Source organism: Asterias amurensis, chromosome 11, assembly GCF_032118995.1.
Source record: "Asterias amurensis chromosome 11, ASM3211899v1".
In the NCBI taxonomy this organism is placed as follows: Eukaryota; Metazoa; Echinodermata; class Asteroidea; order Forcipulatida; family Asteriidae; genus Asterias; species Asterias amurensis.
In genome coordinates, this window is record NC_092658.1 from 14,059,702 (window position 1) to 14,077,422 (window position 17,721).

Here is a 17,721-nt window from a genome sequence, read left to right on the forward strand (position 1 = left end):
AAGCAAACCCCTTCTCTTTATAACGAAAGCCTGAGTGTACTTGGTTCTTTACGTGTTTTACACCGCCAACGGCTTTTAATACGTCACATCTGAAAGATGAAGCAATAATTAAGAGCCAATGCCGGGATTCGAACCAAGACTTTGGTCCAGAAACACTAGATCTTGAGCGCGTTTGTGCCGGTTGTGGCAATCGAAAATTAAGCAGCTATTAGTCATGGGGTCTGGAAATGCCATTTCTCAACTTTAAAAATAGTGGACACGAAAATATTTATATCGAGGATTAGCTTTCAGCTTAACAGCTTAAAGGAACCCGTTGCCTTGGATCGGTCGAGTTGGTCTTTGAAAAGCGTTTTGAGACCGTTTGTTATAAAATGCATATTGTTAGAAAGATGATGTACGTGTAGAGTACAATGATCTACACGAATATGCCTCGAAATTCCGTGGTTTTCTGTTTACCTCGTCCAATAACACGGTCGGCCATTTATGGGAGTCAAAATTCTGACTCCCATAAATGGCCGACCGTGATAGTTCGCGACGTAAAAAGCAAACCGTGCAATTTTGAGAGATACTTGTGTGGATCATTACATTCTACTTTTAAAACATCTTTCTAACCATAACAAATGGTTTCAAACGCTTTGTATAAACCAAATCGTCCGATCCGAGGCAACGTGTTCCTTTGCATTTTCTTTCCTGTTAAAAATACAATATCTTTACTTTGCATCATGTAACCTCCAGGCATAGAATTTAATATATAAAAAAGTGTTTTACATTTGAAACCATCATAATTATATTCCCATCCTTTACACAATTAAAAAATTAAAAATTGCCTACCTTACATTACATTAATTTAAGTCCCATTTGAGAATGAATAAACAATATTTTCTTTCTCGTGTATGAATAACATAATTATTACTGTGCGTTACTTTGTATGGCATCATCGCCAAATGACATGAATGCTATATTAAAACATATAGTTTTTATTACTAAATAAATTGTTATGACACGTCTGTCTCTAAGTGAGTCAATTCTCATTTTGAAATCCATTTGAATTAATGCAAAAATATATTGTTAAATATGAAATTAAATTTAGGCCTATACTTCTTCTTAGAGGTTTTATGGCTTCATCAGTACAGTCCTAAATGTGTCTTCCTCTTCAAGTGCATTATTAGTTATTTCAATGTATTATTACGAGCCCATGAGGGGTTATTTTGGAGTTGTATACAACGTGGTCAGCTCAATACGGTGTGACAAGTTTGATAAACTTTGGACCACCATCAAAGTTGGTTTACAAAGAGCCATTCCAACAGCTTTATCCATGTATACATCTCTTTGGTACTCCTTGCCTGGTGCATGTTTCCCTCCATCCTACAATCTGGACTGTTTTAAGAGGAATATAAATTCTTACATTCAGCTCCCATGAGTTATTTTGTGTATTTATTGAGTTTTCTTCCTGTGAACCCCATACCAAGAGTGGCTTTTTTAAGCCTTGTTTTGGCGTCATTGCAAACAAAGAAATACAAAATACAAAATAAAATTGCATGGTATATTAAATGTGAGCGGCTGTTGCGTTGATATAACACGGTGATTTGAAGAGGGTATCTCCTTTAGCTATGGACATGATAGCAATATAGGCAGTGATACCCATTACGACTGGACACAAGGCTATGATGAGTATACATGCTACTGTATCAAACCTGTGCCAAAACCTGAGATAAAGAGACAACAAGATGAGTAAAAGTTATTAAACAATAATAGTAATGTATTGGATTGAATTGAACTGCGCCCTTTCCAAGACCAGCCTGCATGCTCGAGGGCGCATTACCAAAAGAAAAATACACACAAAGAAAAGTTTTAGAAAAAGTAAAAATTAGCAAAATAGAAACAAAGCCTTTATTGACCGCTCCGGACACTTTTGCATATGCAATCGTGCCCGGGGCTATGCAAAAACCGTGGACATTATACATGACTGTACATGTATGTGCGCGCGTAAGCGAGCGGCATGCACTGAACCAACGTATATGCAGCATGAATATTCACGTGTTTTATGATTGCAGCGAATACCTAACGGCCGAACATTTCCCATGTCATTCATGACATGCACTTAGTTAGCTTGTAAAAAAAATGGCAAACGTGTTTCGTCGATCAAGGGCGTTTAATTTACCGCAAGGACGGTTTTGCACGGGGGCGGACACAACTGCATGTGCATATGCAAATGTCCGGGCGGACGCGATTGCATATGCATATTATTATTGCATATTATTACATATGCAATAATGTCCTCCGGATAGTATTGCAAAGAGGACATAATTGCACGCAACACCGACTCTGCATACTCCTATAGAGTTGAAATGGTTTTGAGGAATGTTTAGGGCCCGGTGAACATGGATAACAATGTAAGGCACTTTTATGGGTCTAAAGTAAAAGTTGGCTTGGAGGCCTAACACATTGTTAGATTTTGCCAGCAGAACTTCCACTATACCACTCGGTCATGACACGTCAGTGGACTAAAAAGTATTTGTCACTAAGTTTTCTCAGAACGTTTTACTCACGGATTTTCTGAAGAACTTTCCGGCATGTACATGTTTCTCAGTTTTAAATAGCTAAGTGGTGGTGCAATGAATATCAAGAAAGGTGCTGCAAACGCCGACAGTAATGTGACTAGGACGGCAAACTGTGGTACAGTTTCTGCACAAAATACCTGTAATGAAACAAGCACTGTGCGAACTGCGATTCGTTTGCATCCAAACTCTGCATGCAGAAAGAGAAGAATAAGAAAAATCAGATTTGAGATTTGTCGGTTTATGGAGCAATAGGCAAGAAGAAACCATAAATAAATATAATTGATGTTAACTTTGCATCGGGGATAAATTATATTGATTTTGGTTTTTACCCATTCATCGCACATCGGTGTTTGGGTAAAAACCAAAATTACTATTCATAAACAAATAGTAAACATGCGGGTAGAAAACCATGTGTAAATATCTTTTGATGGGAGTGTCGACTCTGAAAAGAGCCGGTGTGGTCTCGACGTTTCGAACAGTGTCCTCTGCCCGTGTTCATGAGAAATTGGCCATTGATAGTCCATTGACGGAACTCTTCAAAGGGTTTTGATATCTTTGCAGATTGAACAAGTTTTCGGTCATGACATAAGTTCTTACGCACTGTAAATGAAGATGTTTAATTGACCTGTAGAAGTTCTAACCTCATTTTTAGTCGTCAAATTTTCGAGGGAAAAAAGGGAAAATCACAGAGCAATGTTTTGAGGAGAATCGCGTAAATTCGTTGTACTTTCTGAAATAATTTCCTTGAAATTGTTTTACTCATTTCCCCAAATCCATACATTCAGCAAGTAATATTTCAAGGAAAGCTTTCTACCACCATTATTTTTCAAACTGTGTAAGTTCAATGTAAATATGTGGACGATTGTCTTTTGTGTCATACAAAAAAAAAAGAAAAAAAAAAACTAATCATGACACACCAACTTTACAATATTACATGGTTTTTGGGTGGCTTTTGGTTAATTTTATCTGAATGTTGTTTCAATTAAAGCAGTTTTGGTTAGTTGTGAAGATTTGAGTCAAACGAAGTGGTCATTGATGACATGTACTATAGAATTAAGATGCTGTTACCTTCTGGTACATTAAGAACTTCTTCAGTGTGTTGAAACATCGGACTGTTCTGTGGAACTATAACCAGCGCGCTATGAATGACCAATACCACGGCAGTAGAGATCACTGCAACTCGATCGGGCAGAACGTACAAAATGCTCACTCCAGTCTTATTTGAACTGCTTGTTACAAGACTAGCAAATGAGAAGTAGCCGATAGTAACTGCACATGCTATTATACCACCAGTGACTGCAAGAAAACACAATACATCTATATTTTAAAAAAGTCTAGAGTTTGTTCTAGAGATCATTAAGTCATTTTGTTCTGATCGTCAGAACTTCACCATGATGTTTTGCAATAAAAGTGGTCTTTAATTCTTAACAAAATACTAGAGCATAATTACATTAGCTTGAAGGATTTGGGTACTTTTTGTTACACAAAACTAACACAATGTCCAGAGATTTACATTAAAGGGAAGGTACACTATTGGTAACTGTCAAAGACCAGTCTTCTCACATGGGGTATCTCGACATAATATGCATAAAATAACAAACCTGTAAAATTTGAGCTCAATTGGTCATCGGAGTCGGGAGAAAATGATGAAAGAAAAAAACACCCTTGTTGGACGAATTTGTGTGCTTTCAGATAGGAATAACAGACTTTGTTCAGTATGTGGGATTACATTAGCCTGAACTGCTGACGTCATACTTCGAGGCTCGTGAATTACGCCAGAGTTCTGCTGTTGAGCCCACTTACATAATCACCTTTGACCTCACATCATTTCACATGGCCTTCATGGGATTCGTAGTTAAATCATACGTACATGCGTATACATCAACTAATACCTGTCATGTGACCAGTATAGTAAAGGTTCGTTTATGTCTGTGGTGCGCACTGTGTCCAGTATGGACTATGTAATTAAAATTATCTCCATGTGAAATGAATGTAGGTGAAAGGTGATTATGGACGGTGATTGATCTAGGCTACAGAGGCCACTCTCTGGGTAAGTCGCGAGCCTCAAAGTGTGACGTCAGATGTTCAGGCTAATCCATCTTAATTTATTATGACGTTTAACGTACTTGTAAAGGTTGTGACGACACACATGTTGAAATCCTTGGGCTTGCGCATATCACGTTGAATGACTGGTACAGTGAAGTGCACGAAAGGTATATAAATAGCGATACCACATAGTGATGATAGGGACCATGCATCAAAGGAAGGTGGAGGGGGATGCACAGATGCATCGGAGCTAAACACAGCATACACTATGAGGATGATGAAACTAAGTACGGATGTGGTGTAACTCACTGCACTGACTGGCCTGCAAACAAAATAAAAAAAATTGTATCAAGTGGAGTTCCATGTTTAAAATGTAGCACTCTAGATATAGACCTGTTCTCGTGTTATGTACGAGAAGCGCCTCAATCCACTAAGGCTAAAGTAGTAGTTTTGGCTGATTTTCTATACCTTCTTGGTAAGCAGGTCAGGTTTTTTTTTTTTTTTTTTTTTTTTTTTTTTTTTTTGGGGGGGGGGGGGGGGGGAACTGCCGGGTCGACCCAGGGAAGCTTATCGAACGCATCCTTAATGGGGGGAGGGTGACCGAATCTTCGGGGAACAGATTCTCCTGCCACACCGGCTCGGGGAACAGATACTCCTGCCACACTGGCTCATTTCAGAGCCAAAAACTCTCTCAAAATAGATATACTACATGTTTGTACTTGCGGGTCCGCAAGTTATATTTTAAATGCAATCAGATTTCGATTTTTATGAATACCTATGACATCACATACCATGAGTCTTTGGGTGTACCGAGCCACATAATTGGACAAATAATCAGGCCAAAAACCGGCGGCCAGTAGCAGTATGTCCCATGGGCTGATTGACCAACTAAGATGTACAGTAAATCACCAATCACTAGCAGCATCAAAGGGCCTCCTGCGAAGCTGCAAATACCCACCAGAATACTGATTGCCGATCTGGGGGAAAAAATATAATAAAATACCGTGAATTCTCTCAGAAATTTCATTCACGGGTGACGTGAGTAATTTATTACCGATTTTAATCGAGTATGGTTTTTTTGTACGACAAATGGTGGCGCTATTGTAAAGCCGCGGCCAGCTCTCGCTGCGGCCAGATACACAGCTCTGGCAGCGGCCATGCCAGAGCTCTGGCAGCGGCATCAGCGGTAGACTGGTCCCCTTTCATTTAAGGATAAGGACCATGCATGCATCATAGAGCAAGGACCAATTGCTCTATGCATGCATGCACAAGTTGAGAAAATGACGAAAAAAGACCGGATTCTGTGATGAAAATAATTTTACCCAATCAATATTCTGCCCCAGTTAAGAATCCAGTACGCACGATCTGTGCATACTAATTTAAAGTTGGGCTTAATTCTTAGTTGGGCCACACAACCCATATAATTAATGTGTATTTTTTTCACACTTGGGGTTAAGCTGTTTTTGGATTAAAAAACACATTCACAACCTATTCAAAGTAGTTCTATATCACAAGCCGTGGAAAACGGAAATTAAAAAATAGAGACATTTTGCCTCATTGTATTGCCTTTTTTTCGTCAGGTGAAAGCCCTGCTTATGAGAAACGGCTCCCTCTGAATTAACGTAGTTTTTGAGAAGGAAGTAATTTCACACTAAAATATTTGAATTGAATGTGTGAACTCAGCTGTGGTTTTGAATTCAAGGCATCTGAAAGCACACAACTTAATCAAATGTTCACAGGTTTGTTATTGTATGCGTATGATGTTGGAATACACCAAGTGAAAAGACTGGTATCCAGTGCATGCTTTTAAGCAATACACAGCAAATTAACAAAGAATTCAACTTCAGACTAGAAAAACACAAACGAGGAGAGAGCAAAGTGGTTATTGTTTTAAACCATAACCAGGCCCGTCTTTGGCATTCATGAGTTTCCATAGATCATGTATTTTTGGATTGTTGTTCAAAGGCAGTGGACATTATTGGTAGTTACTCAAAATACATTAAAAAAAAAACGCGACTAAAACGTTCCAAAAACCTAAGGTATTCTTTGCCTTAGAACATGGTCTAACAAAAAGTTGTCGTGAAACATGGTTGGTTCATATCACACTTACTACACACCAGCCCCATGCTATTCGAGGGACAAACAGTGAACATTGAATGAGCTAAAATAAGCACCACGAAACGTTTACAAAAGAATCAGTCAACTAAACAAATAAGTGTAGGTTCACAAGTTTAATAGTGCAGACGGTCATGGTCATGTGCACATATTAATAAGAATGCGTTTACTTTTTTCGTAAAAACGAGATGGTTGATGAGAGTTTATAAACGCCATGCATGACATCAGGTCTTATCCTGTGCTTTTGTCGCTTTATGTATGCGAGTTTTTGGTATGTTGAATGCAAATTGTTTTTGAGGCATTGCATGGTGAGGTACCGGTAACGGTTTGGTTTAACAAGAATCAGTCAACTGACAAAATAATAATGCCTGTCATGAGCTATAAAAAGTAATGCTGTGCTTGCAGACTATGGTAATGTGCACAATGTTTTTACTGCTTTCTAACAATAATGGGGTGGTTCAGTGCATGATTAAACCCAACGCCAAATCGGGTCTTAACTTGTTTTTGTTCCGTGTGCTTTGTTGGTCAATGTCATGGGGGAAGAAATAATATGTGAGTTTTGTATGTTAGTCCTTGCATGGTGAGGTACACCTATGTACCTCCGATTATCTACTCCGCGGCAGTAGAATATAGCAAGACAGCCCCTAAGAACAACTCTACCTGGCAAGTAGATACACACATGGTGTTACCGCAAACCAAATATACATTGATACCTCACCATGCAATGCCTCAAATCCTATATACACCTATGTAGTTATTCAGTTTTCGGTAACGAAATGGTCAACCAATAAGCAGTCAACTAAAAACAATAAATGTATGTTCATAAATAGCTAAAATGAGTGTAAGGCTTGCGGACTTCCATGGTAATAATATGCACATAATAAGAATGTGTTTACTGTTTTCATAATCATGAAATTGCATAACAATTTGGATTGCACACAACGCCATATCGGGTCTTGTTTTTGTCCTGTGTGCCTTTTGTTGGTAACGTGAGTTTTGGTATGTCGGTCGTTTTTTAAGGCATTGCATGGCGATGTGCCAATTAGTATATAAAGTTTCCGGGAACGAAATGGTTTATGAGATCAGTCAACTAAAATTAATAAAAGTGTCTGTTGTCTGTTTACGATCTAAAATTAATATTAGGCTTGCGGACTTTTATGGGATGTGCACATAAAATGAATGTGTTTTCGTAAAAATTGGTTGGTTCATCAGTGCATATGGGTTAGACTGAAAGCCATACGCCTCTCTTATAAAGTCGTATGCATGACGTCATAATTCTTACCCAAAATGAGGCTATGGGCGCACGTTCCCCATCACCTGTACCTCATGCATTTATTGAGAGGCGTATTGGGTCTTACTTGCTTTTGTCCCTAATTGTGCATATTGTTGGTATGTGAGTTTTTGGTATTTTCTGAGGCACTGCATGCTGGCGAGGTAGCAATGTATATTCAGTTTTCAGTAACACAATGTGTATGTTTTATACTTTGCTTTCTTTAGAGACTGTCTTCAAGTTCAAGAAAGTTCTCAAGAAATAAATCTACACAGCAATGTAGATACACATTCATTCTCTTATCGAGTGGTATAAGTTTTGCTCTTGTGAGAGTGAAAGTCAATCCGTATCACTCTTTTTGAGTAAAATTGGAACGAACTTCACTCTCAATCGAGTTGAAAGTATCCGATGGCGGACAAAATGAGTAACTTTTCATCGAGGAAATAAAACCTCGGCCAGCCTTCAAATATAGTTTGTGTTTATGGCTGTTGTTCAATTTTGCTGGATGACCTGCCTCGGTCATGCATGACAACAATTTGTAATCATTGTCCATTGACACTTCCTATGAACTGTGAAGGCACTTTTCCTTTCCTGTAGAATGTAGGTAGACCATCGCCGAAGGGCTTTTGTCTATGGGATATGAAAGGTGTCTCAATATTTTCATTGCCTGCCATGGCATGGCTGGCGTTATAGTACCACCCCTCCTCTTTCAAGGTCAAGCGTCTTGAACCAGAACAATTTATACCCAGTTTCTATATTATTTCGATTTTGTTTTTTGCAACTTAAAGGTCAACCACAAACATCAAGCTTGGTGACTGGACGGGAGCAATTGCTTAACAAGGTCTCGTAAAAATGATCTCGTGCAAAAATTATTTTGTAAACCTTCGGTTCCAAAGTATTGCTTTAACGTGAGTGAAGGAAACAAAATCGGCAGCGTTTTCTTTAGACATTCTTGCGATGTCCATCTTGCGATGTCCCTATGTACAAAAGTACGAATTAAGTAAATCGGATTCCCATTGTACAAAAGAGGATCAGACTGCTCTCCCTCAGACTACTTTCGATGTGGAATGGGATAGATGAAGACCCTCATAAGTTGATATTGACAGTTAACAAGTAAATGACCTCTACCTTGCACAAGGCCCGCCGGCTTCAAACGCGATTGCCCCGTACGGATGTCTGTCTACACACCACCTCTTCTCGATCATATTCCAGCAACTTCCAAGAAGTGTAGCAGTGTACATCATGCTTATCAACAAAGCACATAGAATTAAGATACCAACCCAACCTGCCATGTCAAGAAAAATAAGAACAAAATTGTAATGTTGTAATACCCTTCTTGAGTAATATTGTTTGATGTTATAAGATTTTTGGCCCTGTTCAAGTCATGGCTTCGGCTCCGGCTCTATAAAAGCCAAAGTCCTTGTTTCTAAACGGACTTGATTATAAGCTGCACTTGATGATGATCCCATCTTGGGTCTAATTTCATAAAACCTGTAAGCATGTAAACTTGCTTAGCACATCAAAATCTTGCTCAACAGAACTTTGGTAACCAGCCCAAACTCCACAAAGTTGCAACTGGTGCCCATCACTATTTCTTTTTTTGCTAAGCAGTATTTTCTGTGTCTCAAAGTGACATAACAAGAATTATTTTGAATTGTATATAACTAGGGCAGTCAGGTTGGCTCTGTGGTTTCTGTCCATGTATTTTACATACATGTACCCAAGTTCGAATCCCACACCCCACACCCCACACCGAAGCCTTGCATGCGGATTAGGGTTTTCAGTCCCTACCTGACTTTGTGAGTTTTCCCTGTATGGGTTTTCCTTCCACGTCTAAAACTGAAATTTATTCTTCTCTACAAAAACAAGTTGGTGTGATGTTTCCATTAATTGGGATGCTTTGCCGAGTACAATTCAGATTCAGGTTAAGGATATAGGGTTGTGATGTCAGTCGAATCAATTCAAGTGTATTAAAGATGCTATGTCAGATTTTTGGCCGATTCAATAGGTATTTTGATGGGGGTCGAGAAAGTTACAAGCTTTCATTTGAGCCATTGCTCGAAAAAGTCCGCCAATTATTAGTAGCAGTGAAATAAAAGGTTTAAAATTAGTTTTTGTCTGGATCCCGACAATCACGTGACCAATTATCATGTGTTTTATAAGAAACGTTTCAATTTTTGTTCATGGTTCCTGACCATTAAAAGTAAAAGTGAAACTTTTTTTTCGTTAGAGCGGGTGAAACTCTTTGAAATACCATTCACTAAAAAAATATATTTTTTAATGTTTGGGGCCAAAACTGAGGTGGGAACATTGGTCTCTAGTATATTGAGATATACTAGAGATCAATGGTCGTAATGACTATAATGTACGTAATATTGACCACCATTTTTGATGTAAAACAATGGACAAACGCACGCGTGTACGCACTGGCTACGACTCTCAACCAACGACAGCCTTTCACGGGTGCACGTTTCATCATAGATGGCGGCCAATGCGAGGGGTCTATTGGGGCCATAGAGTTATATAAAAGTTCTGAAATAAAACTCTATGACTGGGGCCAGATTCTATGTTGATTATCGACCTATTTTGGTATACCTGTATATGCAACAACTTGTATCACAGCAGTTGTTCCAAAACCCGAAAATATGGCAGCGAGAGCGATACACGTCTGCCAAAAGTTCAGTCCATCTTCTTCAATCTGTGAAAGACGAAAACAAGTCTAGTTAGCACATCATCATACAAAAAATCTATAAAAGCAAACCAATCACCCTCTAGCATGGTGAAAGCATACATATAAGAGTGGGCTGACATCGTGTACAATTTGGTCTCGTTCAAAATTGGGCCTCTCCCTAAATTTATTTTGCCGGGATTTGCATGGACAGTTGGGTCTTATCCAAAATTGGGCACCTCTCAACTAAAGTTGACTTGAGATATGACTTGCATGACCCACAGTTGGATCTTATTCAAAATTGGGCCTCTGTCAAATGTACTTGAAACGCGACTTTAAATATGGTCATTCTATGGGCTAGCCTATACAGTTTGAGTTTATTCGAAATTGGGTATCTCGAAAATATTATTAATACGGGGCCTTCATGGTTGACGATATTGTGGCTTTTTCAAACTTTGGCCTTGGACAAAAGAGTTCAGAGGGATTATGTTCTACAACTGGGCCTATTCAGAAAGTTAGTCACTCCCAAGTAGAGTTCTAGTACAGTCGGTGTAAAAATTGTTTATGTGAAAGCAAATGACCCCAAATTGTCGAAGCAGTCCACAGTGGTTACACTTGGCAAGTCAACCATGCATCACAACAAGATCAGCCATCTATGAAAAGTCATTTCTCATTTTTGTTTGAAAATATAATAAAAAAAAAACACAATTTAGACTGTAAAAGGAAGCACATACATGCAAACGAATTGTGTGTGTAGGTCGGGGTGGGAGGGAAAGGGGGGGGGGTGTTGAGGAACTGACTCAAAAAATTGCTGGGCCAAAATGTCATTCGGGCGCTGACGAGAAAGTTTCAAAGGCTTTTACACAAATTGAAAGTAGTTCGAGAAAGAAAGAAAAAAACATTTGGTAAAATGGCCATTCAGTATTTAAAACTTACAACACAAACATCGAATACTTTTTATAACATTCCATAGTCAAGCTAATAATGCAGTGTTTCATTTGAGAAGGAAAATTATATGAACAATTATGACTAATTAATTACGAGAGTGTCTCACTAGCTTGTAGCTGAGCTGGTTTCAAAATGTAACGAATACTGACTGACGTCACTCAACATTTGTGAGCATAATAAACGTTACATATTATTCCCACCAAGACACCAAATTTAAATACTTGCGAATAGAAAACAAAAACGTTTGTAACATCGTAGTTAAAACGGAATTAAAACGTTTGTAACATCGTAGTTAAAAACGGAATTATAGGCCTATAAGTCTAACGGCTTATATAAGTAGCATTATTAAAGGCAGTGGACACTATTGGTAGTTGCTCAAAATTATTATAAGCATAAAACCTTGATTTGTGGCGAATAATGGGGAGAGGTTGATGGTATAAAACATTGTGAGAAACGGCTCCCTCTGAAGTGCCATAGTTTTCGAGAAAGAAGTAATTTTCCACGAATTTGATTTAGAACTTGAGGTCTCGAAATCAACCATCTAAACGCACACAACTTCGTGTGAAAAGGGTGTTTTTTCTTTCATTATTTTCACGCAAGTTCGATGACCGTGTGAGCTCAAGTTTTCACAGGTTTGTTATTTTATGCATACGTTGAAACACACCAACTGTGAAGAGTATAGTCTTTGACAATTGACAATAGTGTCTACTGCCTGTAAAGTTGTTTGACATACCCTAACATTATTCGTTATGTGGAACTCTCTACCCCAGATAAAAACACAACCGAAGCACCTTTCGCAACGAAACAATTTGTGAATCATTAAAGGCGGTGGGCACCATTGGTAATTACTCAAAATAATTATTAGCCTAAAACCTTATTTGGTAGCGAGTAATGGGGAGCTGTTGATAGTATAAACCATTGTGAGAAACGTAGTTTTCGAGAAAGAAGTAGTTTTACACGAATTTGATTTCGAGACCTCAGAATGAGATTTTGAGGTCTTGAAACAGGCACCTGAGAGAACACAACTTCGTGTAACAAGGGTGTTTTTCTTTCATTATTATCTCGCAACTTCGACGACCAATTGGGCTAAAATTTTCAAAGTTTTTTTAAATTATTGTATGCATAAATACACCAAGTGAGAAGACTGGTCTGTGACAATTACTAATAGTGTCCAGTGTCTTTAACATTGTTCTGAAGGGTATGTACACGTTTGGTAAACGCTTCTCATATAACCATTCCTATAGTGGTCATACCCCGTGGAAACTTTTGCTCCGGAGTCTCAGCACTATCTCAGAAACATAATATACCACCTTTTGAGTTAGAGTTTATCACGTTAATAGGCCTACAACTATATTTGTTATATAAAAATAAACCAATCGAAAGGTTTCAAAAACCAGACACTAATGGTAATTACTCAAACTAATTTAAGCGTAATAATTTACTTGGTTACGAGCTATATGGAAAGCTGTTGATGGTATAACACACTGTGAGAAACGGCTCCCTCCGAAATACAGAGTTTTTGCGAAGAAGGCTATGTCTCATTCAAATTTGACGTAAAGGATTCGGGTACTTTTTCAGAATGTCCACAGATTTACATTAAATACTTAAACTAAAGCCTTTTTAGGCAGCAGATAAAAGCACACAAATTTGTGGAACAAGGATGATCTTGACTAATCTCTTGCAACTTAAAGCCCAAATTTGCACAGGCTTGTTATTTTATGCATGATGGATACACAACGTGAGAATACTGGTCTGTGACAATCACCAAAAGTGTCCAGTGCCTTTAAGTTGACACACAAACACCCATTCACTCACATTTCGGATAGAACCTTCATCGTCACTATTTTCATCATAGATGGTCCTCTCTTGAATCAACGGCTCCCCCGCTGTGAGACCCCCCTTCCGTGAAACCATCTTAAGAAGCCCCTATGCCACGAAGTATTTCTGTCTACTGACGATGACTATAGAGCAAGCTAGTCCAAACGCTGTGACTAATTAAAATTCACTCCGCTGTAGTGAAGATTATAACGAAAGCTAGTACCGGCCGATTTTGTACCTTCCGCACAGGAAGCATTTAGAAACAGGACAATTCTTCTTATAGATGTCTCCCGCATGTACGACAATCTACTCCGCGGTAGAACATAAAGCCAGAGTTTTATCTACATTAAACTACCTGGCAAGTAGATAAACATTTGGAGTAACATGCAAACATAGAGAAACCCCATAGAGAAATCATCACTGAACTGACGTGGACAATACTACCAATTCAATCACCGCTACCTCTCTAAAGTCACCGTTCGCAAAAGTGACGTATATAATATTAATAACAATAATTTCGATAAGTGCACTGGGTTCTTTTACATGCGTTTACACAACACATGGGACCAACGGCTTACGTCCCATCTGAAGGACGAAGCAATGGTTAAGTGTCTTGCTTAAAGCCATTGGAGCCTTTCGGTACGGAAAAAAAAAGTTCACAGATTTACAAATAATTTACAGGGTTTACAGAAGGTAATGGTGAAAGACTTCTCCTGAAATATTAGTCCATGAAATGCTTTACTTTTTGAGAAAACGGTAAAACAATATAAATTCTCGTTAGCGAGAATTACGGGTTTGTTATAAACACATGTCATGACACGGCGAAACGCGCGAAAACAGGAGTGGGTTTTCCCGTTATTTTCTCCCGACTCCGATGTCCGATTAAGCCTAAATTTCTGCAGGATTGTTGTTTTATATATAAGTCGTGATACACGAAGTGTGGGACTTGGACAATACTGTTTACCGAAAGCGTATAATGGCTTTCTCTATATGTTTATTCAAAGAACAATAATAATTAAAGGACTTTGCTTCGATGTTCTTCAAAGACTAAATATCTCAGATATGAATGTAACTTGTTTGTCAACAAAATGTTTGGGTGAAAGCGCCCCCTTTTGATCACCCCTGCAATTTTGTGTGTGTGTGTAACACACTGGGTGAGGCGGGGAGGGGGACTACCCTATGCCACAGGTTTGTTATTTTATGCATATGTTGAGATACACCAACTGTGAAGGCTAGTCTTTGACAATTACCAATAGTGTCCACTGCCTTTAAACAAATTTTTGAATAGAAACAAAAACTGTATGCCTAGATTTCCCCCCAGTTGTCACTAACCTAGTACATTACTACATGCACAATATAACGCAAAATGTGCAACTCTAAACGTAGGTATTTTCACTTCAAAAACATCCAAGAATGTCTGGCTTTCGAAATGAGGACACGTCGAGTCTTCAATCTCAAGGCGTTTGTAAACTGATTTTGTCTGGTTTCGCCTAATTTTACCAATAGAGGGCCTTTTAATGCACTTGCGCTTTGGCATTGTTTTGAATCGTCCTCTCGTTTAAAGTTTCTTGCATGTTTTGTCATACCCAAAGTAGCAACGACTACTGGCATGAAAGGTTGAAAGTGTCTCGCTGCATTTTGTGTGACATGTTATGCTGGGCTACACCGCCAGCAACTATTCATAATAATAATTAAAACAGTAATTATGTATAGTTCTTTTGACAGGAACAATGGGGGTGCCCCGGGTGTTTCGCCACCGTATCAGGATACAATAAAAATAGATAAAAACAATACAAATTAAAAAATTATATCAGTTAAATTCAACTAATATGAAATTACTTTGCAATGAAAAAGTCATTACAATTAATTGTAGTCGTCCATGATATGAGAACAAGAAATAAATGAAAAATACAGCAGCAATGAATACATTACCTAAAGGACCGTTATAGAATTACTAAGAAACAAAATTGTGAACATCACATATTTACATAAAACTTACACGGTCTTATGATGATGACAGTAGGAAACATCCCTTGAAATATTTCTGTATGAAATTTGATCATGAGAAATAAATGGTCTAATTTCGCGTTTGGCGTATATCGCTCAGTGAGCAATTAATGCTTTTTCATCCATGGATGTCATGCAAAATGTGTAATCGGTTTTTCACAATTTTCTAGCGACCTAGATGGCTGATAGATTTCAAACTTCTACAGGTTTGTAAATTTATGTATATGGTGGATTACATAAAGTGCTTACACTGCCAGCAACTGTTTTGTTAGGAAAACAAATTCTGGAATGTTCCTTTAAAACAAAATTAAAACAAATGCTATGTAAAAACCACTAAAAAATAATAATGGATAAAGCACAAAATAGAAATAAATTAATAATATTTGGTTTTTCGAAATGCCGGTACCGTCAGGTTCAATTTCTTGCATGTCATTCCTTTTCAAGTCGGTTTAGTAATTTGCTTCTTTTCTTCTTATTTATTTAAACTCCATTCTTATATTTTAATACATTGTGCGAAACTGCAACTATTGTTAATCAAAATACAAATCACCTAAATAATATAAGAATTTCGAAATCGAATGGAAAACGCCGGTTTATGTTACAGTTAGCTGTTCATGTTTGCCCTGGGATATTATTTAAAGTTGTTACCCCCACTTTCTTAAAATGTAGCCTCGCCCTAAAAAAGGGGAAAGATCAGAGATGGGTCCACATCTAAAAATGATCTTCAGGGTAATTATAGCAGCTGTATGAAGTTTCATGCTTTTAATACCACAAATTGGGAAAAGCTTCCGTATGGCGCCACCACTTTTTTTTTACAAAAAGGATATATCAATCAGGTAAATTAGATACTATGTTATTTTATTTCGAATGAAAAAGTGGTGGCGCCATACGGAAACTTTTCCAAAATACTGCACAAACATATATCCAATGATACCCTAATGCAGAAACCGCCAAAGTTAAAGAAGGCACTACACACCGCGCAGAGCATTATAACAATAACATTAACAACGAACCTATTGACCATTAAACTGTCAATACAATACAATAGGCTCGATAAAATTGAAACCAACGAATTGCAACCGATTGTCTTCACTGACAATCATCGACATCCCTATCTACAACACCATAGTAAACATATATCGTATAAGTGATTATTAACGTTTATAACATATACTTAGTTTCATTTGAGTTCCGGAATTATGACGATTGAGACCTCCAAAAAGATGATGACTTGAATCCCGGCGACGGAACCTCCAGCGTTTTATTTTTTTTCAGCGGCGGCGGGGAAAAGCGCCGCAAGCGATAACCGGTGTCCATGCTCCCGGCCCCGGGGATCCCCTACACGTTCTGTGTACCAAATTCGTTCCAGACCGCAGGGTACAATTTCGAAGCTCTGCTTGTCGCCGAATTCTGCGCTTATCGCCTAGAGTCCGCTCTTTTTCCCTGCACATAAACATCCACTGTCGTAGTTTTTTATAAAGGGGATGTTTTGTCTTACAAATCGACTTAAAAAGATTCCTTCTGAAGACAATCAGGGGGGGGGGGATGAGGATGACAATTATGCTACCACCGAAGAAAACATCTTCGGGATAGAATCCCCTGCCACAGCGGTTCTCAAGATGAATGAAAGAACTCCTTCAGTGAAACTTATGATTTTTAACAGGAAATTTCGAAAACAGATGAACTTCACAGTTACGTAACTTCCCAGACAAAAATTACACAATGGTGTTGAACTTTCTATTGTTGATAAACAAACTCAGTGCCTTGAATAACATGGATGGTGGGACTCTCAGATGTTTTAACCAATTAATTCACGATTTAAAACTTTCAATGAAATAAAACACCTCCCATACTATAGTTGTTTTGTATTCAACAAAAAACAACACAATTTGTATAGAAGCGAACTGTTTTTGATTTAATATAGTTTTCCAACCTGGGTTGGCAAACGTTGCAACTCTGCAGTGGCGTAACTAGGGGGGGGGGGACGCCCCCACCCATTTGATGTCAGTCCCCCCCCCCCCCCCCCCCCCCGGACTTAGGACCAAAATGTAATACAAATTCTAATAATTTAATGATATTATTATTTTATTTTGCACGCCATATTAGCTCTATTCTGAATATTCAATAAAATACCAAGTGTTGATTTGACAGTTGCGCATGCTTTGCGTAAACGCTCCCGCGGGGGCTTCAGACGAGAGAGCGGAGCCTCAGGGGGAGCCATGGTTTCGAAAAGGCCGGCCTGTGTTGTTATCTTTAATTTAGCGCCCTCAAGCGAATGGTTAAAAAAA

At 38.4% G+C, this 17,721-nt stretch overlaps 1 protein-coding gene across 1 annotated transcript; it reads right to left on the reverse strand.

Annotated features, from left to right (window-relative positions):
• Positions 1-1,546: 1,546 nt before the first annotated feature.
• Positions 1,547-13,522, reverse strand: LOC139943675 (uncharacterized). The gene is made up of 8 exons (XM_071940414.1): positions 13,424-13,522; positions 10,588-10,690; positions 9,121-9,277; positions 5,399-5,584; positions 4,688-4,929; positions 3,630-3,857; positions 2,550-2,748; positions 1,547-1,706 (listed from the first exon to the last, which is right to left on the reverse strand). The coding sequence occupies exons 1-8, from the start codon at positions 13,520-13,522 to the stop codon at positions 1,547-1,549; spliced, it is 1,374 nt and encodes a 457-aa protein (XP_071796515.1).
• Between the last annotated feature and the right edge of the window lie 4,199 nt (positions 13,523-17,721).

Bases quoted from the DNA above. Each gene is read 5' to 3' on its own strand.
- LOC139943675 (XM_071940414.1), bottom strand. From the start codon at position 13,522: ATGGTTTCACGGAAGGGGGGTCTCACAGCGGGGGAGCCGTTGATTCAA. The intron at 9,278-10,587 runs GTATACCAAAAT...TTGACATGGCAG, and splicing joins ACAAGTTGTTGCATATACAG to GTTGGGTTGGTATCTTAATT. The intron at 3,858-4,687 runs GTACGTTAAACG...GTTTTCTTGCAG, and splicing joins TGTCGTCACAACCTTTACAA to TCACTGGTGGTATAATAGCA.